The sequence below is a fragment of the Micromys minutus genome, assembly GCF_963924665.1.
Source record: "Micromys minutus genome assembly, chromosome: 23".
NCBI classification, from domain to species: domain Eukaryota; kingdom Metazoa; phylum Chordata; class Mammalia; order Rodentia; family Muridae; genus Micromys; species Micromys minutus.
The window spans coordinates 10,853,946-10,880,789 of record NC_137958.1 but is presented as its reverse complement, the minus strand read 5'-3'; the positions used below and the strand labels follow the sequence as shown (position 1 = coordinate 10,880,789).

Here is a 26,844-nt window from a genome sequence, read left to right as displayed (position 1 = left end):
GTCTTCAGTTTGCATTTCTCAGGGTGATTCCCAAATTCTGCATGATTATTGTGTCCACGGTTTTTATCAACATCATCGTTGTTGTTACTATTGAAACATGGTCTTGCTCTGTGAACTAGAATGACCTTGTCTTAGCCTCCTAAATCTGGGATTATAAGACATGTGCCCCAAGACTGGGTTGTGTCCACACTTGTTTTCAGGGTACGAGCAAGGACTCATTAAAGTCATTGGTTTGTCAGTTTTCATTTAAAGAGACAGTAATAGAATGAATTACAATCCAGACACCTGAGGTCTCCATGCTGTGCATTCCACTAGGGCCTCTGCCGGCCCACCAGTGCATAACCCTATATTGCTTCTCAGACAGCTGAATGATTCTCCCATCTTCCAACAGATGCCATCAGTGCCGCCAATCCCCGGGTCATTGACGACAGCAGGGCCCGCAAGCTGTCCACAGACCTGAAGCGCTGTACCTACTATGAAACATGCGCAACCTATGGGCTCAATGTGGAGCGCGTCTTCCAGGATGGTAACTCAGGACCCTAGAGCTGGGTATAGGGTGGCTCTTTGGCAAGCAGTTAGTGCTAAGTGTATTTGGGGAGCTGCCGATCTGGATATTGAAACCCTCTCTCCAGCAAGTAGAATTGACGTTGCTGTTTCCTGCAGTGGCCCAGAAAGTGGTAGCCTTGCGGAAGAAGCAGCAGCTGGCCATTGGGCCCTGCAAGTCCCTGCCCAACTCACCCAGCCACTCGGCCGTGTCTGCTGCCTCCATCCCAGCTGTGCACATCAACCAGGTGCGCTTGCCTCCCTGTGCTCCCTGGTCCTAGCCCCTCAGCATCATGCTCACCTTTGCTCATCTCTCTTAACTCCCAGCCTGCTTGTTGCTCCCGTTCTGTTGCCTGTCTGGTTGGCTTTAGTCTGGCTGGTGACTGCTCCTTATCCTGGTTTCTGTCCCCTTCACGCCACTGTCTTCCTTCTTCATTACTCTAGCTAAGATATCGCAAACACATGCTCTTGTGAACTCCATCACGTAGTCTTCTGAGCTATTGCTATGGAAGTCTTACTTAGAAGGCATGGAGGGAAAAGAAAGTTCTTTCTGGTGTGTTCACCACTGTCCTTGGTAAGCAGGCCTCACCCCTTCTTCTCTAATGGGCAAACACTTCCACCTGGTTGCAGGTACAAGGCCTTCTTCCCAGAGAGGAGGAGGAAGTAGTTGGCAGCCCCAAGACCACTAAGCACCTAACCTGGTGCTCTGCCCTATGGGAGTCTTTTTGTATTAGAAGAGCAACATACCCTTATAAGGGTGTTTGACCTTCAGCTCCACTTGGGCTGTACAGATTCTGAGCCAGCTCTTGCCATTGAATTTGGACCCACCATACCATTTAGACATTTGTCTATATCTGGGCCTATTACTGGGTTAGTTTTTTGGCCCTGACATGTAGACCAGCGTTTGGTTCCAGAGCTGGACACCCTTCTCGCTCTACTTCACTGCCGTTTGCTGCAAGCACAAGTCATCCACAGTGGTCCGTGGTCAGCCACTATGCTTCCCAATGACAGTTTGGCTTCAGTGTCAGGACCCTCATTAGGGCTTCTGAGAAGGCAAAAGGACTCTTACATCATCCCTTAATGAAGGGAGAGGGGGTAAGGAGCGGGCAGAGAAGAAGGTCTTTATGTCTTTAAGTGGTACATCTACTCCACCAACAGAGCCAAGGCCTTGGCCATTTGCAGCGGGCCCACCCATGAGAGGCTGCTGAGGACAGAGTGCATTGGCCAGTTTGTGTGGAGATGGGGCCTGGCGCTTTAGTGAAGCCTGATTTCCACAAAGCGTCTCTTTGGTCTTGGGAAGACATTTGTATATATGCTGTCTCCATCTTCTAAGTGCTTTTTGGTTTTCTTTCTCCTCATTTATTTTTTCATTCCCCATCGGCACTTATTGTACCCAGAAGCCTTTGCTCTGTTGCTCTGTTCTGCACTATACCTCAGGCTGTTCCTGATGCCTCCTATGCCATCATGCACCTTGTCAAAGCAAACCTCATATTGCCCAACACCCTGAGCCTAGCCTCAGCTCATGGGACCTCCCCCCACCCTTCTGCCCCTGATTTTGGGAACTCAGAAGAGGCGATCTGCTTCCTTGTCTCAGGCCACCTGCAGACCATGGTGCCTCATTTGTCCACTCTCAGACTGTGTCCCTGATGTTGTAAATGTCAGCTTGTGTTCCTGACTTAGCTCTCAGGTGGGCACAGACACATTCCCATCCAACCCCTTCCAGAGCCCTGGAACAATGATAGTTCCTCACGGTGACTATTGGATTCCTTGGTCTTCAGGGCGTGCCAGCTCCCCACGATACCACCTTTATGGCTTTTCGGCTGCCTCTTGTGCTGTGTGCCCCACTCCCCTCACCCATGGTTACTCTCAGCAGCCTTCTCTATTTAGTTATTTATTTATTCATTTTACATATGTGAGTACACTGTCACTGTCTTCAGACACACCAGAAGAGGGCACTGGATCCCATAACAGATGGTTGTGAGCCACCATGTGGGTGCTGGGAATTGAACTCAAGACCTCTGGAAGAACAGTGTTCTTAACCACTGAGCCATCTCTCCAGCACAGTCCTCTCTGTTCTTAGGCCACGAACGGCGGCAGCAGCGCCTTCAGCGACTACTCATCCTCAGTCCCCTCCACCCCTAGCATCAGCCAGCGGGAGCTGCGCATCGAGACCATCGCTGCCTCCTCCACCCCCACGCCCATCCGCAAGCAGTCCAAGCGGCGTTCTAACATCTTCACGGTACGTGCCCCGTCCTCCTCCCTGCCCAGATGCCTTCACTGCACAGGCAGGGCTGCGCCAAGCTCCTGAGCAGAAGGGCAGGCAGCCCCAGGTCAAGAGGATGCAATCTCTCTCACACTTAGACACACAGGGTCCTAGAGGTTCCTCACTGGACCCACAGCATCTTCCAGGCCATACCTCTGAGCCCAGGAGGGGCTTCTCTCAGACCTTCCCCTGTGCACATGCTCACCCCCTGTAGCCTCCCTCCCTCCCAAGACCTAGAATTTCTGTATCAGCTTGAAGGGATCTTTGGACTCGGTAGCCTAACTTCCCTGACCCCCTTTGATTCAACAGCTAATGAACCGGAGGCCGGAAGGCTGTTTGCCCAAGGCGACACAGAGGGTTAGCTGGCCGAGCTAGAGTCCCAGCCAGGCCTCCCAGTCCGCCTTCCGGCTCTTTTTCCGTTACCCCACTGCCGAGGGGAACATTCATGCTTCCCACCCACCGCTGTGATTGGTTTAACAAAGGCTTAGCCATCTTTTCCTGGGCTTCACCACGCTGCCTCGTGCCTCCCGCTCAGGTTTGTCCTGTCTCCTTGTGAGCTCCTTGCCCTTCCCTACCAACCTCATGCCCCTACCCGGGGTCCACTGAACCTCCCTGCTCAGGGCCAACCCCCTCAGCTATTTGGCCCCTGAGCTTGCTGCCCCCCCATCCCAGTTTTTACACATCATGTCCCTCCCTATTCCTGCTGTGGCCCTTCTGTGGGGCTCTGGCTGGACTGTTCCAGGAGCTGTGGGAGAAAAAAAAGGTGGGTGAGCAGCCTGTTCCTCTGCATCACGCCACACCTCTTTCTGAGAGTCAGGGCTTGGCTCTCTTAGCCTGAGCCTGTATCCCTCTGGCCAGGCTAAACTCTCTGGACCTTGCCCAGACAGAGCCAGTGCCCCTGGGCCTCTATCCTCCATCCTCACATCTGTCCTGCTCGATATACCTCTGCCCTGCATCCCTTTGTCTGCTGGCTCCTGATGTGCGCGCTCACTGGCCTCTTTCTGCTGCTGCACTGTGCTCACACAGCTCCAGGCCTCCTAGACCCACAGCTTCTCCTTTCTGTTCTGTTTCATCCATTGAGATATGCAGAGCCTTGGTGGCTGCCTGCTCATGTCCACACCTGCTGCTGTTACTGTTGCTGTAAAGCCCTTGGGTGCCTCTGTCACAGTGACCACACTGGTACCCTCCACGGCCTATTCCCCAACATTAAACTCATGTCTCACTCACCACGGCCTTGATTCCATTCTTAACGTCCTCCCATCTTCCCGCACTGGCTGGCTCAACGTCAGGGCATCCCTGCCTCCCTGCTTGGCCTGCTGTGCCCGACTCCATGGCCTCCTTGCCACAGTACCTTTGGGCTCCCTCCATGTGTACTCTGCTGCCTGCCTGCTTCAACTGTGCTGCCTTGACCCACCACACCCCTTGCTGCTTAGAGCACGGCCTTCCCTCCAGGCCCTTCCATTTTCTCCATCTTCACAGTGGTGACCTTAGTTTTTCTTTTCATCGTTTCCATGGTGACCTCACTTGCACCTTTGTCCCTGAGACAGCCTCAAGTCATAGTCAACTCTGTGGGTATATCTTGGGGATTCACCCCATCGTTGCTGTTGGGGTCGCCCTTCCTTCATCCCTCCTAGAGGAGTCACACCTGCTCCAGGGGGATCCTGTTGTGTGCTGCCTGTTCTGTGACTGGTGATTCCTTGCTGGGCATGGTTGTGATGTCCCCAGTTTCCCCTTCATGACTCCATGTGTTCATTTGTTGCCACTCTTGCCCTGGTTCCAGTTCCCATCCTTCATGGAGAGGTGCCACTCTGGGCTTATGGGTTTTCTGGTAGTTGGCAGCCCCTTGGCTTACCAGCCTGGCTGGGGTAGGCCTCATCACATTCATCCTGACCAGCAATTCAGTCTGGAGACCCAGTGACAGCGATCCCATTCTCCTGTCTCCTGGGGCCAAAGGGGCAGAGGGCTTTAGCCTTGGGCTTTAGCCCTGAAAGGGTATGGAGGCAGGTGCTGTCTGTGGAGCTGCTGGGCATCAATGTAGTCTTGAGCAGTTTGGCCCAGTTCTTTCTGCTCCCCCTGCTGGGCTTTATCCCACATTGCAGTTGCAGTCCTTTGACCCTGTGCCCTCGGCTCCTGCCGGCCTGGGAGCACAGGCGGGGATGGGGCCCGGGCAGCAGAGTGGTGAGCGTTCCCTGCTGACATGGACTGCTGGGCCACGAATGCCCAGCAGTTGGTGGCCTCCTCCTCCTCCTCTCCTTCTCCTCTCCTCCTCCTCATCCTCCTCCTCTTCATCCCGCTGCCGCCTCTCCCCAGGCGCCTGGGTCTCTGCCCTCACCAGTGCTGACCGACTTTTGCGGGGCTTAAGTATAACTTGCCAAAATCTTTATTCTTTCGATATTTGCAGATATGTGCCACTGTTTCCAACTTTTCATCAACAAAAAGGCCTTTCCAACTCCTTCCAAATTAGAAGACCAGGTGGTGATACACAGCACCTCTGGACATTCCCCCTGTGCGGGGCCGGAGGCGGGCCGGGCCCTGGGACTGCTCTCAGATGAGAAGCGGCCGCCGAGCTCCCCGCTCCAGAGACCCACAGGAACCTTTGTAACTAACCCTACCCCCAGGGAAGGCTAGGAACGCCGGAGCCCGCGCTGGGGGCTGCCGGGGGACCAGGCCCGGCTGGATGCTGCGCCAGGCTCGCTGAATGGAGAAGAAGGGAGCTCGGCCCACACCGGCCGGCCAAAGCGACGAGGCCCAGAGGGGCGGGGGCACTCAAGCCCGCTGGCCCAGCTGCTCCTGGGGGGAGCTTTCCTGCCCCTCCCCTCCTCTGCTCCTTCCTGCATGGACTTCTGCCGTTCCTGCTCCTGCTCCGGAAGCCGCCGCCACCGCGCTTGCCTTGCCCCCTCTTTCTGGCCCCTCCCCCTGTTTCCTAGGATCCGCATTTGGGTGGACTCTGCCCCAGGAGCTTGGCAGGGTGCAGGCCCTCTTCTGGCCTCTCTCCTCTCTCTCTCCATCCACTGTGCCCCTCGGGCCACACTGACGCGCTCGGTGCCGTGTGGTGTCTGTGCCGCAAACGAGCACCTGCCCGCTCACTTCCGGACTTTGCTATCCCTGGTTGTCGTGCCCTGAGCTCCTGGCCAGCCCACAGCCCCACAGGGCCACTTCTCGCCCCTCCCTTCACTTAACAAACTCCAGACCCTGGGCTGCGTACTCATTGCGCCCTCCGTATTTCATGTCCTTGCTCTTTGTGAGGGGCGGGCCTGGCTCAGTGACCTGTGCTGCTCTGTATGGTGCCGTGTGTAAGAATAAACCCATTGGAATACTCGTGTCTCGGTTCCTTCCCGACCCGCCGCTCAGGCCGGACCCAGTGTTAGGGCTGCCCAGGAGAGGGAGGAAAGCGGGAGGGTGGAGAACTACAGGCGGGAAGTACTCGCCAAAAGGGCACCAGACCTCTAACATGCCTGTTCTTTTCTCTTTCAGTCTCGAAAAGGTGCTGACCTGGATAGGGAGAAGAAAGCTTCGGAGTGTAAAGTGGACAGCATTGGGAGCGGCCGGGCTATCCCCATCAAGCAGGTTAGCACTCTGTCCCCCTTAGTCCAGGACATGAGTCTTCTTCCCAGGGCCTTCTAGACCTACCCTTTTTACCAAGGTGATTTTAGTCTGAAGCTTGATGCCCAACAACCTGATCCCTAGACAGCTGCCTTCCCTCTTCCTTACCACTGGAGAGCAGCAGAGAGCCACCTGCTGCCTTCAGCTGGCTTCCAGACCTGATGGTTCTTTGGCGCAACCTGGAGAGGGGGCCTCCTGGACTCTGAGCTAAGGAAAAGACTTGGGGGGCAGTAACATAGGGGCTGGACATGGCAGAACATATCTGTAAGCCCAGGACTTCAAAGGCAGAGGCAGGAGTATCTATAATTTGAGTCAACTTGGGTTTCAGGCTGCACAGCATAGCAAGACTGTGTTTCAAAAACACAAACCAAGCAAAGGACCTGAGTATAAGGTAACACTGAGGGGTGACCCCATCTGGGATTTGCTGATGCATACTTACCATTGTGAGCATCTCTGTTTCTTTTTGTTTTCCTTATCTACTGATTGCCAATCACTGTTGCAAGCATCAATTTATCTCTCTATAGATATAGATATTCTTCTTTGGTAAGTGGATCTCGCCCCTGATCAAAGCACCCCATGGCAGAGGGGATATATATGTTCTCTGAAGCTACAGCAGTTGGAGCTTAGGTTTAGGTAGCCTACCCAGGTTATTCCCTGAACAGAACTGATTCTCTTTCTCAGCAACATCCCTGTTGTTTCCAAAAGGCACTTGGTCATCTGGCCCCTCCGTCTTTCTTCCCCTCTGTTGTGTTCCCTACACCTTAAGTGTAGGGGTTGTTACTGATGTTCCAGTTCAGGCTGGGCAGTCAATCTATGCTCATTTAAAGATTTATTTATTTACTGTTATGTGCATCGGAGCTTTGTGTGTGTGTGTGTCTGTGTAACAGTGTTGGATCCTCTGGAGCTGCCATGGGGTGCTGGGTCCTCTGGGAGCATAGCCCGTGCCCTCAGTGCTGGGCCACCTCTCTGCCTTCCTGCCACACTCATTTCTCCTGTTTGACCAGGTGTGGCTCACTGTGCTTCTGCACTGTGGTCCACTCTGTCTGCTGCAGATGGAAGCTGCTTTGGTCAGGGGAGAGATCCACTTACCAAGGAAGCATGTGACTTTCTGCACCTTCTTCTAAAGGAATGATTTAGCAGTGGTGTCACCTTGTGATCTCTGCCAGTGCTTTTCCGAGTTGCTCCAGGGAATACTCGGTCACCCAAGTCTCCTAATGGATGCCTGTGCTGGAAAGGGTATAGGGCTGATGAAGGGGTCACAGGTCAGTCCAGTGTAGAGTGTGTGGGGAGAAGGCGTCTGCCAGGAGTTAAGTGTGCCAAATAGACCCTTTTTGAACTGGTGTGGTACAGGTCTTCCCAGTATCTGGTGCCTGCAGAGGAACATATCACCAGGTTTTGGCCAGGGTGTGTGAGCAGGTTTAACCCTTCCAGGGACTGGTGGTGTGAGCTATTGGGAGCAGGCCAATCCTTACGTGTCTCATGTGTCAGGGCTAGGGAGTTTTGATGCTCTGTGAAGGTGTATTTATAAGAAAGCATCCCAGGAAGATAATGAGGGCTGAGTGTAGGCCAGGGAGCCATATGCATGCCCCCTTCTTTCTCCTGCCTTCTTGTCTTCATCTGTCTGTTGATTGAATTTTTGTCTGCCAGGGACCATTTCAACTGGGATAGTCTTCGGGAGGGAAGTCACCTGAAAAGGCTGAGAGCACAGAATGGCAGCAGTGAAAGACCTCTGCCTCCTGTCCCTCTGTCCTGGTGTGATCCCAGGAGGCCAGAGCCTTCAGAGTGTTGGTACTGTAGCCCACCCAAACACATTTGTTGAGTGACCACTTGCCTGCCTCCCCTCCTACTGGCTTTCCTGTCTGGGGCTTGCAATAGTTGGGGGCTCAATTATTTGTTCTCTGAGTCCCCCACAGGCAAGAGTAAAGGGGAAAGGGTGTCCTGTCAACCTGCAGCCTGGAACTCAGGTGGTCACTTGGATGTTAGAGTACCTGAGCTTCTCCGGAAGGCCCCTCCTATGTTAAGGCTTTGGTAGCTGTCAGACCTGTATCGGTCATTTGTGCTGTAGATTTGATTCGTCCACCTGCGGAGGGGGGCTGCCCACTAGGGAGGCTCCGCCCACGAAGGTAGAGGAGCTGCACTCTTATCCTGACCTCACCCGCCCATTAGGTGTCAATGTGCCACATCCGTGGCTCCTCCCCTTTCCCCGCCCTCTTGTCCTGTGCTCCCCATTTCGGCACCTTCCCCTCCCCCTAGCTCCTGCTGGGAGTGGAGATTGCTTTTCAGTTGCCATTTGCATTCCCAATCAATCCGGACTCCGCAATTAAGTCGGCTGGCGGAGCTGGGAGGGAGGCGGCGGCGGGAACGGGTCCTCTGGGGGCTGTCGCCTCCGCACCGCTCCCATTCCGCCCCAGATTGCTTCCTGCTCCGCGGTGCGCAGCCGGCCGGCCAGGGAGGGAGCAGGAACCCCGCAGCTTCTCTCCCTGGAACCCGGATTGGAGGGTGGGGGCAGCGAGGCTGGGCAGAGGGTTGGGGCCAGGGTCGCTCCTGCCGCCCTCTAGCCTACTGTCTAGCTCTGGGCGCCCCGCCTACGCCCTTTGCTAACGAAGCTCATTAAGCAAAGGGGAGCCGGATGTTTTGTCGGGCAGAAAGGGCTTCGATCCTGAGCTGCCTCCGCAGCAGTCTGACTTCTGACCCCCTAACAGGGTGGAGGAGGACCTGGGGAGATCCAGTGGTCTTCAGGCAGCTCTGGTCCAGACAGGCTGAGAACTGTTGTGGTTTTTCGACATACATAGCCAGCTGGTGGCATGAAGGGGAGCTGGGCCTGGAGCTGAGAGGCAATGCCTACCATCGGTGACAAGGTTCAGGTGTGAGAGGCCTGGAGTGGAGAGGAGGGCCTTGTGATGACCAACAGCAAGAAAGTTGTTTCCAAGGAGATTCTACAGCCACTGTCCCACCTGGCTTTCTTCCCTCCTCTTCCTGATGGTTGTCTGTTCGAAGAGGCCACTTGCCATTGGGTGCATTGTTAAGGGTCACGGAGTGGAAGTAGCTTTGCTCTCTTCTGCTTCTACAGCTCACCTGTGGCAGGAACACTACAACCACAGACTGCATCAGGCAATCTTCTCAGGGCCCTTCATATATTACATGGTAGTTTTTTTTTTTTTTTTTATAAGAACCTCTTTCTGAAGGCAAGGTCTCACCATCAGAACCAGGGGATGCTACAAGTTTTATTACGTCCACTTCAGTGACATTTGTTTCTTGGGGATGGGGGGGGGGAGGAGAAAGGAGGGGAGTTTTCAAGAATATGGGACATGTCAAAAAGTAGGAGCTGGAAACTAAAGCTGTTCAGGCTTCCCTTCCTTAGCTCCAGTTTGCCCCCTAGTGGCCAGGGGTGAGATCACTTGTAAATCCTTAATTGCCTTTTATGTAATCTAGGCTGGCTGGCTGGCCTTTAACTTGCCTTCTGTCTCATTCCCTCAAGCCCTGGGGCTTACAGGCCTGTGCCACCATTCCCATCCATTAATCACATGTTTTCATGTAATCCACTAGGTCAAGAAGGACTCAAAGGGAAGTGTATGGCTAGATCTGATACTTGGCCAGCTCTTTGGCATCCATCCATGACCATTTTACTGGCTGGCAGAGGGCAGGGCCTTCTTTTGCCTCCACATTGGGCATTATCACCCTTTATCCCCATGGACAGCCCAGAATATACCTTTCTCCCATCTCAGCAATGTCTGTCAGAACTCCTCCCGCCAAGTCCCAGTTTGTGACTAACCACATTCCTCTTCCTACCTACACTGAGTTGGAGACTTTGAGGGACCAACCACCAGGGTTCCATCTGTAGTGCCCAGGTTCCTGCCTGTTCTCCTGTGCTGTGATCTTGGAGTGATTCAGAAGACATCTTTAAGGACTGTGGAGGAGTTGGTTTTTGAAGGCTGTGGTGGGTACTGCGAATCAGGGTCTGTGTCCTGCCTTCATCTCTCGATAGCACACAGCACAGTCTTGGGCACACTTTGTCCAGTTCTTCAACAGACACTTCTGAGCACCTGTTCTGGCCCAGGTGTGCTGGGTGCTGAGAATTATTAACAAACAGCCTACATAAATGTCCTTGTGCTCATAGGCCCTGCTCTTGTCCTTGACTGTTATTTGAAGAGGCCTCTGCATTTGAAGAGCATACCGTGCTAGGCCTTGTGGTGTAGGCTTGTAATCTCAGCTGTTCGGGAGGCTGATGCAGAAGGACCGTCAGTTCTAGGCTCACCTGGACTATAGAGTGAGTCTAGGCAGACTGCAGAGCCTGTTGTAAAAAGGAAACTGGGATATAGCTTGGTGGTAGAGAGCATTGTTAGGACAGTAGGGAGTTCTCTGCCCGGAGCGCCTTCGGGTGGTAGAAGACCAGAATTTTCTACCAGATGTCCTTCTCTCTTGTAGAGCCTTCTAGCTTAACAGTGGCTCAACCTGCTTCCTCCTGGATGGCCAGTGGGAATAAAGCCCGTGGGAAGGTGTGTCCTCCTGCTCTCTCTAGTATGGCTGCAGGTCCTTAAGCCCTCTGCTCAGATGCAGTGCTTTCAGCAGAAAGCAGGGTGAGGAGTTACCCGATCACACGACTTTATTGTGCTGGGCTGCCTCCTGGGCTCTGCTCAAGTCCTAGGCATCAGAGACCTATGGGCTGGACTCTTGTTGGAATCCTGCCCCTGGGGCACAGCAACCTCAGCAACCTGCAGTCTGACTCCTGATCTGTAATTGTACCTCTGTTCTTAGGGGATCCTGCTGAAAAGGAGCGGCAAATCCTTGAACAAGGAGTGGAAGAAGAAGTATGTGACGCTGTGTGACAACGGGTTGCTTACTTACCACCCCAGCCTGCACGTGAGTCCAGAGCGTAGGGATGAGGGACTGTGACAGAAGACTCCTGGTGATCTCGTGGAGTGTCCTTAGAAAATGCACCATGCTTTAGTCGTTTGGAAAGGGTACAGGAACTGGGATTTGCCTTTCCTGCAGAGCAGGCTCCTCACCAGCTCTGCTTAGCCGGTGCTGCTGGGCTGTCATGGCTGCCCTTCCCTTGTCAGCCAGGCTGTTTCCCATGTAACTACTGAACTTCTGTGGCAAAGAGCATGGATGTTGCTGAATGAGGTCTGTGGCTGGCCATGGCGGTGAGGAGCACTGGTCTCCCGGGCCGGCGAGGAGAGCCAGGGTGTTGAGTTTGGCCTAGGGAGGAGTAGACGGCTCTGCTCTGAGGAACACATGGCTTGTGCCCAGCAGTGGTGACATGGGTGTCCCAGGGATCGTAATGTGGCCCCTGTGGCAGCTCTCCCTACCCTCCTTTCTTCTTCTTCCCTCACTGCGTGGCTCCAGCACACAGCTGTCACCAGAATCCATCTCTGTCACCACCCCACTGTGGGGCTAATGAGTTCTCCTGTGAAGCCCCTCGAGCACAGCACGTGGGCCAGCCCCACCTCCCCCCAACCCCCACCCAGAGCCTCTGGGCTAGCCTCAGAGGGTCTCTAGCCCATCTTTAAATCTGTACACAGTGTCAGGGAGGCCCTGCCTGACAGGTGCCAGGGGTTTCATTTCCTGGTTATTACCTGGTCCTAAGAGGCCTATCCAGGCAGCCCTCCAGAAGGCCTGGTCAGAGCAGGCCTCCGGAGGTCTCCATTTAGGCCAGATTACAGCCTGGGCTTCCTGTTGATCTTCTTTCCCCTTACCTTGGGTAATGCTGGAAGTTAATCCTCTTAGTTCCTGTGCCAGAATGCCAGGTAGGAGTGAGCCCTGAGAAACGGAAGGACCCATGTCTATTAACTCCAACAGGTTCTCTTCTGCACTTGACCCACCTTCCTCACACAGCCTCAGCCTTCTTCCATGGCCTCAAAAGACAGTAAAGGCACTAGGCTTACGCAGGTGGCACTGCCTACAGAGATAGAAGGTGCCTTAGACCGACAGAGTGCCCTCTACAGATACAAGGCCTCACCACAGAGCCCTGTACCTTGGGAGGGCTGGAGGAGTATGTGCTACTAGTAGATTCAGGGTTGCCTTCTACAAAGGGAATCTGAGGTGTCTTCCCTAGTTGCAGGAGAAACTGGGCAGTGGGCCAAGGCCCAGAAACTCGCAGCACCTACCAACTCCCGTGAGTCAGGTCTCCCTCTGACCACCAGGCAGGCTACATGTTCTCTGCATGTTTACATCTGGACCAAGGAACTTGAAAACTTCTGCCTCCCTCCTGTGTGGGTGGTCTCAGCCTTCTGCCTACATCCTCAACAATGGCTTTCTATTTGTGCAACTGTGGCCAAGTGTGGGGGTCTATCCCTTTTGCTATTCCTACTGAGAGTGAAGGAAAGAGGGATGGAAACTTGGAGGGATGGGGTCAGTTGTATCAGACTGGGTTCTGGTTTTGGAACCAAAAGAAAAGGGGGAAGGTAGAAGGAATGTTAGTTTCTATAACCACAGCTTGAAAGCAGTGGCTGGGTGGTTTTGTAGCATGTTAAAGTTACCCAGCTAGTAAGTGAGCCAAAATGTGGGTCCACCTACTTCTGAGACTGACTGGAAAAGTCACAGCAGAGAGTAAGTTAGGCAAGCCACCAGAGGCCTGGCTGAGCATCTGAGTTTCCCGGGAGTTCCTCTTTTCATACTTGTGCTGTGTGTTTCAGGGGCCTGTGGTAGGGCCTGAGAGCCAGGAACTTCCAGACCTGTCCTGATGGGCTTGCAGGGTGAACTCTTAATTGGTGACAGCCAGCCTAATCACCTGGCCTTTTGGTTTCTGGCCCTTTAGATCTCCTTGGGCTCTGTGGCCATTGTACCCAATAGCTGGAGTCTGGTCATCATCAGATGCTCCTCAGGCAGTCAGAAAAGCAGGTCCTTCCCATTGGATGTCAGGACACACCAGCAGAACATTCAGCCCGACCTTTCCTTCTCATCACTTAGCTCCCCTGAAAGCTTCCTGTTGGATACAATGTGAAGTGGAGAGCTGTGCTCTCAGGCCCAGTTCATTTCTGCACCCTTCCTTCCTTTCCCCTTCTCCTGGCCTGCAGCTTTAGCTCGCCTGTCCTCTCCCACTGCTGATACTCGCCTCTGTTTCCTGTTTGCCACCGTCCTCTAACCTCAGAAGAGCTAGCAGTCTAACCTGTAAGAATCGAGGGTCCTTGAGTTGCTTGAACCTTAATCTTAACTGTAAGAGAGAAAGGCCTCTCAGCCTTTTAGGCATGATCAAAGGGGAAAAAGGGTCTCCCTCAAGACTTGGGCCTATCTGACTCTCCTGAAGGACACAGGTCTCACCTAAGAGGCAAGACCACAGTGTCTGGGCCTCTCCCACTGCTATGAAGCACAAGTTGGTGGGCAGCCACAAGCTTCAAGCCCGGAGCCCAAGCCTGGCCCAAGAGAGCCTGCCACAGCTTCCCCCATTTTGCAGCCAGCGGAGCCATTCACACAATCACCTTCTGTTAATTCTATCTGCAACATCAATTAAATTGTTTGTAGAAACTAATTGAATGTGGCTTAATCACACATCTTAATAGCTTTCCACGCTCTGAACTCGTTGTTAATTCCAGTAATAAAACGAGATGAGAACGCTGGCTGGGTAATTAGCGAGGAGGCTGGGGAAGAAATTGCTGTTTGATGGTGGGTAATAAAGGCAGCCGTGGTGACCGCTCTCCTGAGCAGCCGCTGCCACCACCATGCTCCCCTGTTCTGCTGACGGAGGGAAACACTATTGCTCTCTGCCTGAGGTCCCTGTTCGGCTGCTACTCCTCCAGGCTCCTCATCCTGTCCCCTGGGCCCAACACCGGGCCCAAACTTCTGAGGGTGTGATGCTGCTGGACCCACAGGACATGGTGTAATCAGATGCAGAAGTTTGACAGTCTTTCTCTGCTAGGCAGCTTCTAGCTCCTTGGCCCTGAACAAAGCCCCTCTGTGCAGCTCTTGTTCTTAGCCTAGGGTCATCTTCTCATACTACATACCAGCTTTGGGCATCTCAGAGCTTGAGTGGGCCTAAAGACTTCTAACTGCTGTGACCTCCTTGTGAACTGGAGCAACCCAAGCCCTCCCTGGGGAGAGGGATCACAGCTGGGCCTTTGGCCCAGCCAGCTGTTGACACTTGTCTAGAGCAGCCAGTGCAAGATGTGGGGATAAGGACTGATGATGAAGGGCAGGAACCAGATATGAGCACGAGACATGAATGAGGACGGAAGGACTAGCAACAACCTGGTGTGGCAGAGCGGTCAGATGAGGTAACCCTTGGCATGGCAGCTGGGGGCCTGTGGGCTCCACTGCACAGCCAGGCTCTAGATCCCATGCAGTTTATGGTGCTGGTGAGGCCCAGAGCTGCAGCCAGTGCCCAATGTGTGTACAGCCTTGAGGCCTGAATTGTCAAGGTCATCCTGGGTTGGAAAGCTATGTATGTCCTCTGACTTCTCAGTAGATCGTTCTATGGATCCCAAAAGGTGCACAAAGTCAGAGCCAGTGTGCCTGAGCCAGGCCCTGTCACAGGGATAGACAGAACAGGGAGGTACTATCACAAGTGCAGATGCTGGGAGCACTGGTGGAAACTCCTCCCTGGACACATCTTGTGAAGGCACAGATGTACAGTGAGCCTGAGCCTTCTGAAAGGTCGTCTGTCTGGAAAAGTGTCATGCCCACCTTAAAAACCAAGATGGCTACAAGCTCAAGCTTCGTGGGTCCATATAGGCAAAGGACTTTTGCCAGATTCTCAAGAGCTTTCATGAAAGATCTGACTTTATGTCTGATCAGTACAATCTTATGTTCTCCTCTCGGAGAGTTACATAACACCAAAGGAGGAGTTTTGTCAAATAGTATGGAGACTGAGGACATGGAAGTCAGGTCCAGCTTTAACAAGGAGCTGCCAGGACAGAAGGTTCTGAAACTTGGGGCAAGTCAAGGGTTCTGGCTGAGGATATTACCTGTGAAGACAGTCTTGGGAGTCTGCAAACCTGGGCATGGTCCAGCTCTGCTGTGACCTTGGGTAGATTAACATTCCTAAGTCTCAGTTTCTTCATCTCTAACATAGGGCAAAGAACACTCTGGAGACTGAGACAGGAGGATTGCCGTGAGTTTGAGATGAGCATGGAAACTTCTCACTCAGCTGGTTGGGATTGAAATAAACTGACATGAATGTAGATATATTGTTCTTAACACACAACCCAGGGATGTGCAAATGACAGTGTACCGATGACGGGTCCCACTGACAGAAATCCATGCCGTGTGCGGTACACTCCCAAGTCCACCACAGAGAACCAAGGGCTGGTCTATAAACTATTTGACAAACTGTTATCTGGGGCTGTCCCAAGGGCTGATTGCTCCTTAGTACCCAGGTATAGATGGCAGCTTGTGATAGGAGCTTCTTGGGAGCTTGGTACTCCTCAGCCGCATGGGTACTATCCTCAGTCCCTCTCTCTACCACCTAAAGCATCTCCTCTAAGGGCCTTGAGCCTAAGTGTTTGGTTCTAGAACCTTTGTTTGCTCTTCATCTTGTCTTCCTAAGCTGAACTCCACCCCTTTGGGCACCATGGAGACTTGAGCATAATCCAAACTTGGTTGGCCTCAGAGACCTGCTTTTTGAGACTAAGTGCCTCCCCCGACACCCCTGTCCCCCATTGAAGGGCAGTCAGTGCTGGAGACAGGTTGCTAAGGAGAGTCTAGCTCACAGCATCTTCTGTCATCTATACACCTCTAGGATTACATGCAAAACATCCATGGCAAAGAGATCGACCTCCTGCGGACCACCGTGAAAGTACCAGGGAAGCGCCTGCCCCGAGCCACACCCTCGACGGCCCCAGGCACCAGTCCCCGTGCCAATGGGTTGGCCATGGAGCGGAGTAACACACAGCTGGGTGGGGCCACAGGTGAGGTGGCTGCTGTGGTGGAGTGTGGGGAGTTTTGGAAAGTTGGAGAGTGGCTGCACATGGGCCTAGCAGGACAGGCTGCTCCTCAGCCTGGGCTCAGGGCTTCGTCCATGCTTGCCAGCCAAGGTCACACTTGATGATGCTCTTCACTGGGAGTCATGGCCAAGATGCAGACCTAGTGGAGTATGTTAAGGTAGCCTTGGCTATCCCTGTAGTTTAAGCTAAGGTAGGCCAACAATTCAGCTCACCATAGGAGTAGGGCAGAGTCACCTGGTGTCATCAGTAAGCCATCTCAGGTCTGTGGTCAAGGTCTCTGCACAGAAAGCACTGGATTCAAACCCAGTAGTTCAGAAGGGCAGATCGTTCCTCGAGAATGGAGAGTCTGAGACCACAGGCTGACAATTGTGTCTGGGCAGCTTTTCTATGGATATATTCTTTTATTATGTGTGTGTCTGTGTGTGGGGTGTGTGTGTTCTGTATCTGTGTCTTTATGTATGAGAGTGTTTGTGTGTGGGGGTGTGTGTGTGTGTTCTGTATCTGTGTCTTTATGTATGAGAGTGTGTGTGGGGGGGTGTGTGTGTGTGTTCTGTATCTGTGTCTCTATGTATGAGAGTGTGGGTGTGTGTGTGTGTTCTGTATCTGTGTCTTTATGTATGAGAGTGTGTGTGTGTGGGTGTGTGTGTGTTCTGTATGTGTGTCTCTATGAGAGTGTGTGTGAGTGTATGAATGTGAGTGTTTGTAGGGGCTGGAAGCATCAGATCCCCCTAGGGCTGGAGTTATAGGCAGTTGTGAATTACCTGATGTGGGTGCTGGGAATCTGAGTCTAATCACTGAGTCATCTTCAGGTCCCCTGCTGTACTCGTACCTTTTTCTGTGGTGTGTTCTCAGGGAAGGCCGTCTGCCCCAGGTTCTGGTGCTGCTCATCCTTAGGGCCTTCTTTCCCTTCCTTTCTTTGCTTCTCGGCCTGCCCTGAGTCCTGGGCCCTTCTTGGGGAAGGTGTCATAAACACTGAGTGAACACGGATGTGCCTAAAGATACTGAATCCCATGGACTGGACAGGACAAATCCCCAAATAAAAACTTGTTTATTGTAGGTACTGGTGGGATTTAAGCCCAGAGCCTTGTGCACACCAATACTCCATTGCTGAGCTATGTCCCCACCCTCGGAGAGTGACCCTTGTTTGAGGCAAAGTACCTTATGTGGTTGGTCATTCTGAGTGGCTGGAGGTGTGGGGAGAGGTCTGACTGCATCAGTTGATCTGCCAACATAGTGGATGTCTCAGGACCACAGGGCCAAGCAGCACTGCAGGAAATAGCAGCTCTGGAGAGTGCATTAATGTTCTATAAAATCCTGCTGTGCTCGCGTGAGGGGTCTGGGGAAGACTCTGTTGCTTCCTTTAAACCACCTGAGCTCTTGAGGAGCTCTTGAGGTATACCCCAGGAAAGCTCTAGTGGGCAATGGGAAGGAAGCAAGGCCAAGGGAGAGGCACCCACCTGTGAGGTAATATGTGAGCCTGCCCTGCCTGGCAGGAGTGGCTCATATGCTGTCCTCGGTGCTGAACCACAGAAGCTCTTCCAGAGTTCTGTGCAGGGAGAAGTATGGGGCCAACCTCAGCATGGATTTCTTGTACTGGTACCACAGGAGGGAGGGAGGTGGCCAAAAAAAGTAGACCTTTCCTCCGAAAATGGGAAGTGAGAGGAAAACTGGGATATCTCCCAAAAATGGGGGAAGCAAGTTGCCTCTGGCTGTCCCATCCCATCCTGGGCCCACCTAGCTTCACCTAGGATGCCACCGTGGCATGCGGGAGGGAGCCCCGGCAACTTGCTCCTCTAATTACGGCACCCACACATAGAAACACATGGATGGTGCTTCCCAAGCATGAGTTCCCGCTGCCGTCGCTGACACCGACCCTCATGCACACTCACACGTCTCTCGCTCACCGGGCGATGTTAACATCTCATTATCTTTGTTACTGTAATTACATTATCCGCTGCTTTATGCAGAATTATCCTCGGAGGACTAATTGATGGCTCCATGTTTAATTCATTAATCATTAGCATCAAATTCGACAATTACAGTGCACACTGATTGTGGGATTGCAGGCGTAATGAGGGGAGAATTAACAAAGAAAAGGGAAAGCACTTTCCCTCCCTCAGGGTTTTGGGTTGGGGGCTTGGGGAGGAAGTTGGGCCTATGATGCCTTTGGTTGGGGCAAGGGACAGGATGGGGAGTATATGGAATCTAGGAGGCATAGGGACTAGGAGGAAGTAAAGGGAGAAACAAGAAGCCTCAAAGATTTAGGGAGGGCTGAACAAGCTAGGAGAGGACATGAGACCTAAGGATGGAACCAGTTACCTGTTGAGGTCACCAGCACTTCCCGTGTCCAGTCATCATGGGTGTTAGAGCAAATACACAGGTGGCACCAAACTCGTCTCTGCCGTGAAGGCTACTCTTCAGGGCGTTTGCAGCATGTGGCCTCCCCTCCCCTCTTGCAGCTGCTTCAGCTCCTGCTTCCTTATTCATCCAGAAATCCAGATCCACACGCTTGCCTGCTGAGCTGCAGGCTCCTGTTTAGCATTTTCCCTTTCCTGCCCCTGCCACCCTCCTCCAGCTTTGGCTCATCAGTCTCCACACTGGAGCTTCTCAGGAGGCCTAAAAGTGTGGCTTTGGCCTACCTGTCCTGGTTCTCTGTGGCTTTCTTCCTGGCCTCATCACCACCCTGTCTTGGGGATACTGAAGAAGGTGAAAGAAGTTAAGGTTCCTAGTCCTTGGAAGTGACTCGGGCTCTGAGGCCCATGGCTGTTCCAGACTTTATGCAGAAGGCCTCTGGCTGGGCCCTAAGTGGGGTTGGAGAAAGCTGAGTGTCCCTCTTGCCCATGGCGGGCTGCGCCTGCCCAGCCTTGGACTCCTCAAGTCTTCGGTTTCCCTTGGCTCTGCCATTCTTCCCTGATGGGAAACGAAAGATTAATTTTCTCCAGCCCAACAGGATAATTACTAATACTAATTAGACATAATTACTTGAATTTGATACACTTATTTCTCGTCAGAATGGCAGCAAAGCTGAGGCAAAGCAAATGACATGTGTGGACTGAAATGTTAGATGCAGGGACCTAGGTATGTGTGGTAGGATTGTGGGGAGTGGCACTCAGCCAGGAAACCTCTCCCGACACCCCAAGGCCTTGCGTTTTCCAGCTCATAGTCATAGTGATGAGTGTGGGCTTCATGTTCATGGAATAAGGAGGGTATGAAGGCCAGAGTCTCCTTCCCATGTGAAGTCTGCAGGAGACCTTGGTACACTGAAGACCAGGCCCTCCTTTCTGGTCACTGTCCTGCTGGGTTAACTCAGGCTCTGCCCTACAACCTGCTTAGTACTTCTATGTAGCCCCCCACCTGCCCCTCCTCCCAGCCTGATCCTTCCACTCCCCCAGGTGCCCCCCAGAGTGCATCCCTGCATTCTGAGCGTCCTCATAGCTCAGCCTGGGCTGGTCCTCGCCCTGAGGGGCACCAGCGCTCCTGTTCGGTTTCCAGTACTGACCAGTGGAGTGAGGCAGCTGTCCTGCCTGCCAGCACGCAGCACCCTGGTGAGTGGCGGCTCATCCGCTTCCCACCTCTTCTGGCATCTGCTTAAGCAACAGAGAGAGGGAGCCCAGATGCCCAGGAGCCTGGGAGACTGATGGGGAGGGCCCAGCAGACTCCTTCAGGGCTTGTTCAAGGTACTGTGATGCAGGACTAGATACCTCAGTCCCTTCTTCAGCATCCAGTTTACAAGCTTCTCTGGCCCCAGGCCTAGGTCTGGACCCTCAGCCAAGATTACAGGCTTGCTCTTTGTAACTCCTCCTTCCTGGTTCCCAAGGTTTGCTGGTGGCTCTGCCGTATCCCCATCAGCCCCCTGTGCAGCTCATCAGCCTCTTGGCAGGAAGACAGTGAGAGCAGAATAGGCTAGAGGCTCCTCAGTGAGAGCCATGTCTAAGACATCACTGAGCTCCCATAGTGGAGAGGGTCCTAATCCCTTCAGGGTTGTCCTGAAAGGTTCTCTTCCCATGTCCTGCTCCCCTTGATCATGTGTGTCCTGTTCAAAGAGCCAGAACCTACCTCTCATGTACCATTTCCTATGCTCTTACCAAATCTTATCACCCCCACCCCGTAACTTTTGGGCCATAGACTCATACCCCTGAGCCCCTTCCTCCCACTCAGAGGCACTTTTGTCTCCCAGGGGCCTCTCATAGACACATACACATACCCACTACATATCCCCATCCAAGACCAAGGCCACCTTGGGGGCCAGGGGTTATTCCCTTAGGTCATAGACCCATGGCCTGTCTGGCATTGGTGAAGCCCCTCTGTTGAGTCTGGAAGGAGTTAGTCAGGGAGGGAGGGAGTGTGTCTGCCTCTAATGAAGTTTGACATTTAGTGGTGAGCGCCGGGCGGGGTGTGGGAGCGGAGCTTGATTAGCGTGCTCTAATTGACAGTAATTAGGCAGCTCCCTGATTGTTTCTAATTCTGCTATTAATTGTGAGGAGCGGGGAGTGTGATTGAGGATAAATTTGGTACGGAGCTGCTGGGGCTTCAGCTCCTGTTAGTTCCCTGGGCCGCCTTCCACCCTTCAGGTTGCAGAAACTCTCGCCTCCCTCCGCTTTTTAGCCTGCTCTGCCTAAGTTTCCAACTCTTCCAGGGCAGAAAGCTTTGGGGCTGGGAGGCCTGCAGCCCCTGGCCTTCCTCATCCTCTGTGCCTGGCTCTCCTCCCTCCTCCCACACTTGTCCACCTCTCCCCTCACCAGCCAGTGGCCCAGCTGAGTCACTCAGTTCCAGCCCCAAGCTGGATCCTCCCCCATCTCCCCACTCCAACCGGAAGAAGCACCGCCGGAAAAAGAGCACCGGGACCCCCCGACCAGACGGCCCCAGCAGTGCTGCTGAAGGTTAGGGGGACCCAGAGGTGGGCAGTGGGGCCTGGATGTAGCACCCTATAAAGCACAGCTGTTTCCATGGCAGATGGAGGAAATACTTTATATGAATGATTTCTGAAATAAGTCACTCACAGCCTTCTGAGATCCTGGACTCTTTTCTTACTCAATCCCTGTTGAGTTGAGCTCACTTCTGTCTTTCTGAAGAAAGGGGCAGTAGGACCCTACCTTACCTCTTCTAAGACCTACTGAGCAGGGGACGGCGATTGGTACCTCACGACACATGTAGGGTTGGCTGGTGCTCTCTGTAACCTTCTGGGAGCAAAGGTGTTCAGCTCAAGATGTTCTTCTGGCCTTTCTCTTGGTATCTGTTACCATAACACTGCTCTTCCAGTGTCTCCCCCTCCCCAGGGGGTTTCTTGGTCCCCAAATACTTTGTAAGTTCTCATCTCTGTTCTTACTACTGTGGGGATGGGTGTGAGTCAAGTGAACCTCTGACAGTGTTGCAGAGTCTTGTGGTCCAGAGCCCCACCCAGAATCCTAAGGGGTGGAGGAGCTCATGCAAGGGGAGACAGAGAGAGGAGCTACCAGTTTACACGTGGGCAAAGGCATTTTCTTAAGGGTCCTCAGAGGAGGAACCCAGCAAGTGAAGATTTCTGGAGGTGTGGTATCACTGAGATGAGAGGCTGCAGGAAGGGACAAACAGCAAGAACTTAGTCCCTGACTGAACGCATGGTTCACCCTAAGGCCATATAAGCACTGTCTCTCTAGCCCCCATGACAAGTCATACTGCCCATAGGCAGTTGTTCAGGGGCAGTGGCCTCTGGGAATAGATGTGTTTGAATGTCTTTCAGAGGTCCAGTGGGCAAGTACAATTTCTGGGGTCACAGTGCAGACTCCCGTGCTTGTCACAACATATGTCCTTGGGTCCCTGTCGGTTCCCATCCTCCAGTTCCTGGAGAAAACATCTCTCCCCACCCACTTGCCCTTCCTGCCTGTCTACACCAGGGCAGTGGGGGAGGGGCCGAGCTCCCAGGAGTCCTGTGCTGATGCCGTCCAGAATATTGGGTTTAATGAGCTGCAAAATGAGGAGGCTGCAGCTGACGCGTACGGATGGTGCGCGCACCCGCCTCCTTGCCCAGCATGCGCCTTCTAGCACCCGCTGCATCCTTCTCCAGACATTTAGCTCATGTTCCTCTAGGATGCTTCCTCATGGTGTCCATTTTTGGTACTGTTTAGGAAGCCAAGCTTGGCACCCACCATTTCCTAACTCCACAGGTGGTTAGAAATGGAGGACAGGGACTCATTGGTCCTGTGCATTTTTGAGGAGGAAGAGGACGAATGTTGTCAAAGCAGGGTCTGGATGGAGTTTTGGCAATGGTGTGCTACTGGGCGTGTGCTGGCACAGAGTCCTGACAGTGTAAATCCCCTCCACAGAGGCAGAGGAGTCCTTTGAGTTTGTGGTGGTATCCCTCACTGGTCAGACCTGGCACTTTGAGGCCTCAACAGCAGAAGAACGGGAGTTATGGGTGCAGAGCGTGCAGGCCCAAATCCTCGCCAGCCTACAAGGATGTCGCAGCGCCAAGGACAAGGTTGGTACAGGTGGTAGAGCCTGCTTGGAGAGCCTGTCTCGGGGAGAGCCAGTGGAGGGGGCTTGAGACTGACCAGCTACCGTTCTCTCTCCCGCCTCATGGCAGACTCGGCTGGGGAACCAGAACACAGCCCTGGCAGTGCAGGCTGTCCGCACAGTCCGTGGCAATAGCTTCTGTATTGACTGCGAAGCTCCCAGTGAGTACCAGGCCAGTGGAGCTGGGAGCTGGGTGTCTAGGGTTCAAGTGGCAACTAGAGATGTACAGTGTGCAGAGGGGGTAGCCTTCTAAAATGAGCCCCTCTCTGGGTGCCACCTGCTATATCTTTCTCCCTCTGCCCACCTAGATCCAGACTGGGCCAGCCTGAATCTGGGTGCCCTGATGTGTATCGAGTGTTCAGGGATTCACCGGCACCTGGGAGCTCACCTGTCCCGAGTCCGCTCCTTGGACCTTGACGACTGGCCACCGGAACTGCTAGCTGTCATGACTGCAATGGGCAATGCCTTGGCTAACAGTGTCTGGGAGGGGGCTCTGGATGGCTACTCGAAGCCAGGCCCCGAAGCCTGCAGGTAAGCCAGTGCTGCCCGGGAAAGAGACCACCAGCCCCCACTGTGAGTGTGGATAGAACCTGTGGCAGTCGCAGCATTAGAAGGGTTAAAAGGCTGTTGCTCTGCTTGGCTGTCGGACCCTGGGGAGCCCTCCTCTTCTGGTGCCTGTCACTCAGGCACCTCACAACAACAGGGCCTTTTCTGAGCTGTTATCGCAGGTCAGAGGCCAGCAGGAGACGCATGCGCAGAACCCATATCACTGCTGCTCCTGTGTCCAAGCCTGCAAGCTGAGATGAGGAGAATGGGTGGTAGATAGGGTGGCATAGCCCCTCCAGGCTGGCCCTGCTTTGTTCCAGTGCCATCAACTGCCAAGAGTTCAGTCGGCCTGATAAGCCGCCTCTCGGGCCTGCTTAGAATCCTCTCTATGCCCTCACGCCCCAGAGGTCTCCCTTCAATGTTTCAGTGTCCCTCTCATCTTACTCCGTGCCACCCAGTTTCTGTCCCTCTGAAGCCCTGGGGCTTCTTTCTGTCTTCACTCTCATTATTGCGGGGTGGGGGTTGTCCTCCTTGTTCCCCGCCTCCTTCCTGCCTCTACACACACACACACACACACACACACACACACACACACACACCATTTGGACTCTGTTTCCTTCCTTGTCTCATGCCTCGGTGGACCTCTCTTACAGAGAGGAAAAGGAGCGCTGGATCCGGGCCAAGTACGAACAGAAGCTCTTCTTGGCCCCGCTGCCAAGCTCAGATGTACCACTGGGGCAGCAGCTACTTCGGGCTGTGGTGGAGGATGACCTGCGGCTGCTGGTAATGCTGTTGGCCCATGGGTCCAAGGAGGAAGTCAACGAGACATACGGGGATGGTGATGGGAGGACAGCCCTGCACCTGTCCAGTGCCATGGCCAATGTGGTTTTTACACAGCTGCTCATCTGGGTGAGTTTGGTGCTTCTGGCCTGGCCTGCTCTCCCCCTTCTCAACCTTCAAAAGCTGCCTCTCCTCTCCTCTGATAGCTGAGACTTTTCCTCCCACATCATGCCAACTGTGGATGTGTTTTCTCCTGCAGTACGGGGTGGATGTGAGGAGCCGTGATGCCCGAGGCCTGACCCCATTGGCCTATGCCCGCCGTGCCGGCAGCCAGGAGTGTGCAGACATCTTGATCCAGCATGGGTGCCCTGGGGAGGGCTGTGGGTTAGCACCCACTCCCAACAGAGAGCCTGCCAATGGCACCAACCCCTCCTCAGAACTGCACCGCAGCCCTAGTATCCTATGAAGCTCAGGAAGAGGGCAGAGGGACCAGAAGCACTCCATGGACTGGAGGAAACAGACGGAGAAGAAGAGGGGGTGGTGAGGGTACAGGGGTGGTGAAGAGGTTTGGGATTGAGCTGCAGCAGAGCAGGGTGTGTTGTTCAGCCCTCAGCCCTATGGTGCCATTAAAGGACAGAACCCTTTGGAGGTACCTGTGAGGAGAGGGGGGCAGGACCTCTCCCTCCTCCAGAACCCTGCCTCCTCATGACAGCTCCCACAAGCCTTCCCCGCAGTGGGTGGGGAAGGACAGGACACAGGATGGGGGTGCCAGATGAAAGACAAGGGGCCAATCTGTGGGTCCCATGTAAAATTTGTACATTGGAATATTTATGTTCGTGTATATATGTGGTGTGTGTGTATGATGAGCCAATAAACCAGGCTGTATGTGTGCCTCATTTCTCCTTTTGTGCCTCAGTACCACTGAGTGTCTCAGAGCCCCTCTCCTCCAAGCTCTGCTTCTGTACTGTTTTAAGGTTTGTTGGCCAGTGGTGTCCAGTTTTCCTGGGCAGGGATGATACATGACAGGACAAGCATGCCTGACAGGAGACAGGCTCTGCTTCCTGCTGTGTGCTGCCTTCCCCTGCCACTGCCCACGGGAAAACACCCCATGCACGCTGTCAGCAGTGCCCCGTGTGGCAGCCATATCCCGCACTGGACAGTGTTGAGAGAGGCACTTTGTGCCTGGAGGCTTCCCTAGAGTGCTGGAGACAATGCTAATGTGGCTGGAAGGGGCTGGATGCTGGTGGTTCCCAGAGCCACCTTGACCTCCTGCAGCCTTCTAAGCTTAACCTGCCAAGCTCAGCTGGGAGAAGAGCCCAGGTGCCCACTATTTATGCCAAACCTCTCTATTGATGAAAGAAAACCCAGGGAAACACCTCTCTTAGTCTGTGAAGGATGAGAATATTAAGTTTTGGTGCTGAATCTGTTTCCTGTTCCTGAAACAACCTTTTCTGAGACACCTTGAACACGTCCATGTGGTAGGCCAGAGCTGTGCCTGGAACTCACCCGCATGTCAGTTAATAATCAACACTTATTGAGAGGAAACCAGGTTTTATTTGATTTCTTTTTTAGTCCACATTTCCCTTTTCAAGTCTAGTAAGATCCTTACACAGGGCAGAACCTGGGCGGTGCCATGTAGGTACAGGACAGACTAGCCCCAGACTCCCTAAGAACAAGTTGCTTGGGCTGGCTCCCTCTGCTTGGTACTGCTGAGGTTGTATGGGAACCCAAAACCTGGACACTGGCCACTCACCGGCTTTTCTGCCTCGCTGCCTGCTTCCCCCTTCACAGAACCTTAACAAACAGCTCTGCTGAGGATGCTTAGCTTCTACCTTGGCTTCTCCTGTGTAGATCAGAGTTGACTTTGAAGTAGCCCTGGCTGGGAATAAGCTAGGCCTGCACTGCATTTCAAGGTTAAATTGCCAAACCTGACCAGAGAGAGACTTCCTATTCTAGGTCTGTAGCCTCACTAGAGAGTTGCTTGGGAGAAACAAACTGCCAAGAACAGACTATCTTGGTCTCATATGAAGCATTCAACAGATAATTGAATGTGACGTTGACTGGTTTGCCACTCAGTGGTAAGGGTGGCCTGTAAGGAGGGTCAGGGACGTGAGTGGGTTGTGATTGCTTCTCGTCTCTCGGTGGTAACTGTGTTATCCATAGTTTCTTTATCTTTATTCTTTTCTCCCTAATCCATTCAGGTCCCCCAAAAGCTAGTTACCACGACAGTAGCTGCCAGATACCTAGAGAGAGGTTTGTGGGGTTTACCTTATCTGCCCATAATTTCTGCCTCCACCCTTCCAGAAGCATCCTGAACTCACCCTTGTCCTATCTATCTGACAGTGACTTCTTTCAATCCATCTTTTTCTGTAATACTAGAGGCTGGTGGGAGCCCAACTTCACAATGTAATGGACAGGAGAAAACAGCTAAAGTTATAAGAACGGACGGCAATGGGCCTCTGCCTCAGGCCCTGGCATATAAAACAGAGGAAGGCAGGGATGAGGCTGTGTGCCCCTGTAAAGCATCTTTGTCTAGCTCAGGTGGGGGAGTAAGCTTCCTGTCCTGCCCTAATCATGGACAGGACAGCATCTTCTTCAAGCTAAATTGGGGTCTCCCTGCAGTGCAAACTGAAGTTCGTCTCTTCCTGAAGTGGGCCACTTCTCCCAAAGACAAGATGCCAGGAGCAGACAAGTTTGCCTGTTCACAGAAGTGAGGGCACAGTAGCCCAGTGGGAACAG

At 53.4% G+C, this 26,844-nt stretch overlaps 1 protein-coding gene across 5 annotated transcripts in view; it reads left to right on the top strand.

Moving 5' to 3' along the window:
- The window catches only part of AGAP3 (ArfGAP with GTPase domain, ankyrin repeat and PH domain 3), a gene marked incomplete at its 5' end in the record, with an annotated part of 50,219 nt that extends 25,229 nt beyond the window's left edge, over positions 1–24,990 (top strand). For 2 of the 5 annotated variants that reach the window (XM_080936228.1, XM_080936227.1), the window contains 4 exons: positions 392–526; positions 664–791; positions 2,624–2,782; positions 5,208–6,105. In XM_080936228.1, the coding sequence (XP_080792354.1) occupies positions 392–526; positions 664–791; positions 2,624–2,782; positions 5,208–5,270 (485 nt within the window). In that variant the 3' untranslated portion in view covers positions 5,271–6,105. Of the gene's footprint in view, positions 1–391; positions 527–663; positions 792–2,623; positions 2,783–5,207; positions 6,106–6,280; positions 6,374–11,164; positions 11,270–16,082; positions 16,252–19,679; positions 19,833–21,029; positions 21,168–22,589; positions 22,745–22,849; positions 22,941–23,087; positions 23,311–23,978; positions 24,235–24,364 lie in introns of those variants that run through there. The other 3 variants (XM_080936224.1, XM_080936225.1, XM_080936226.1) reach the window with 3 other exon arrangements.
- Between the last annotated feature and the right edge of the window lie 1,854 nt (positions 24,991–26,844).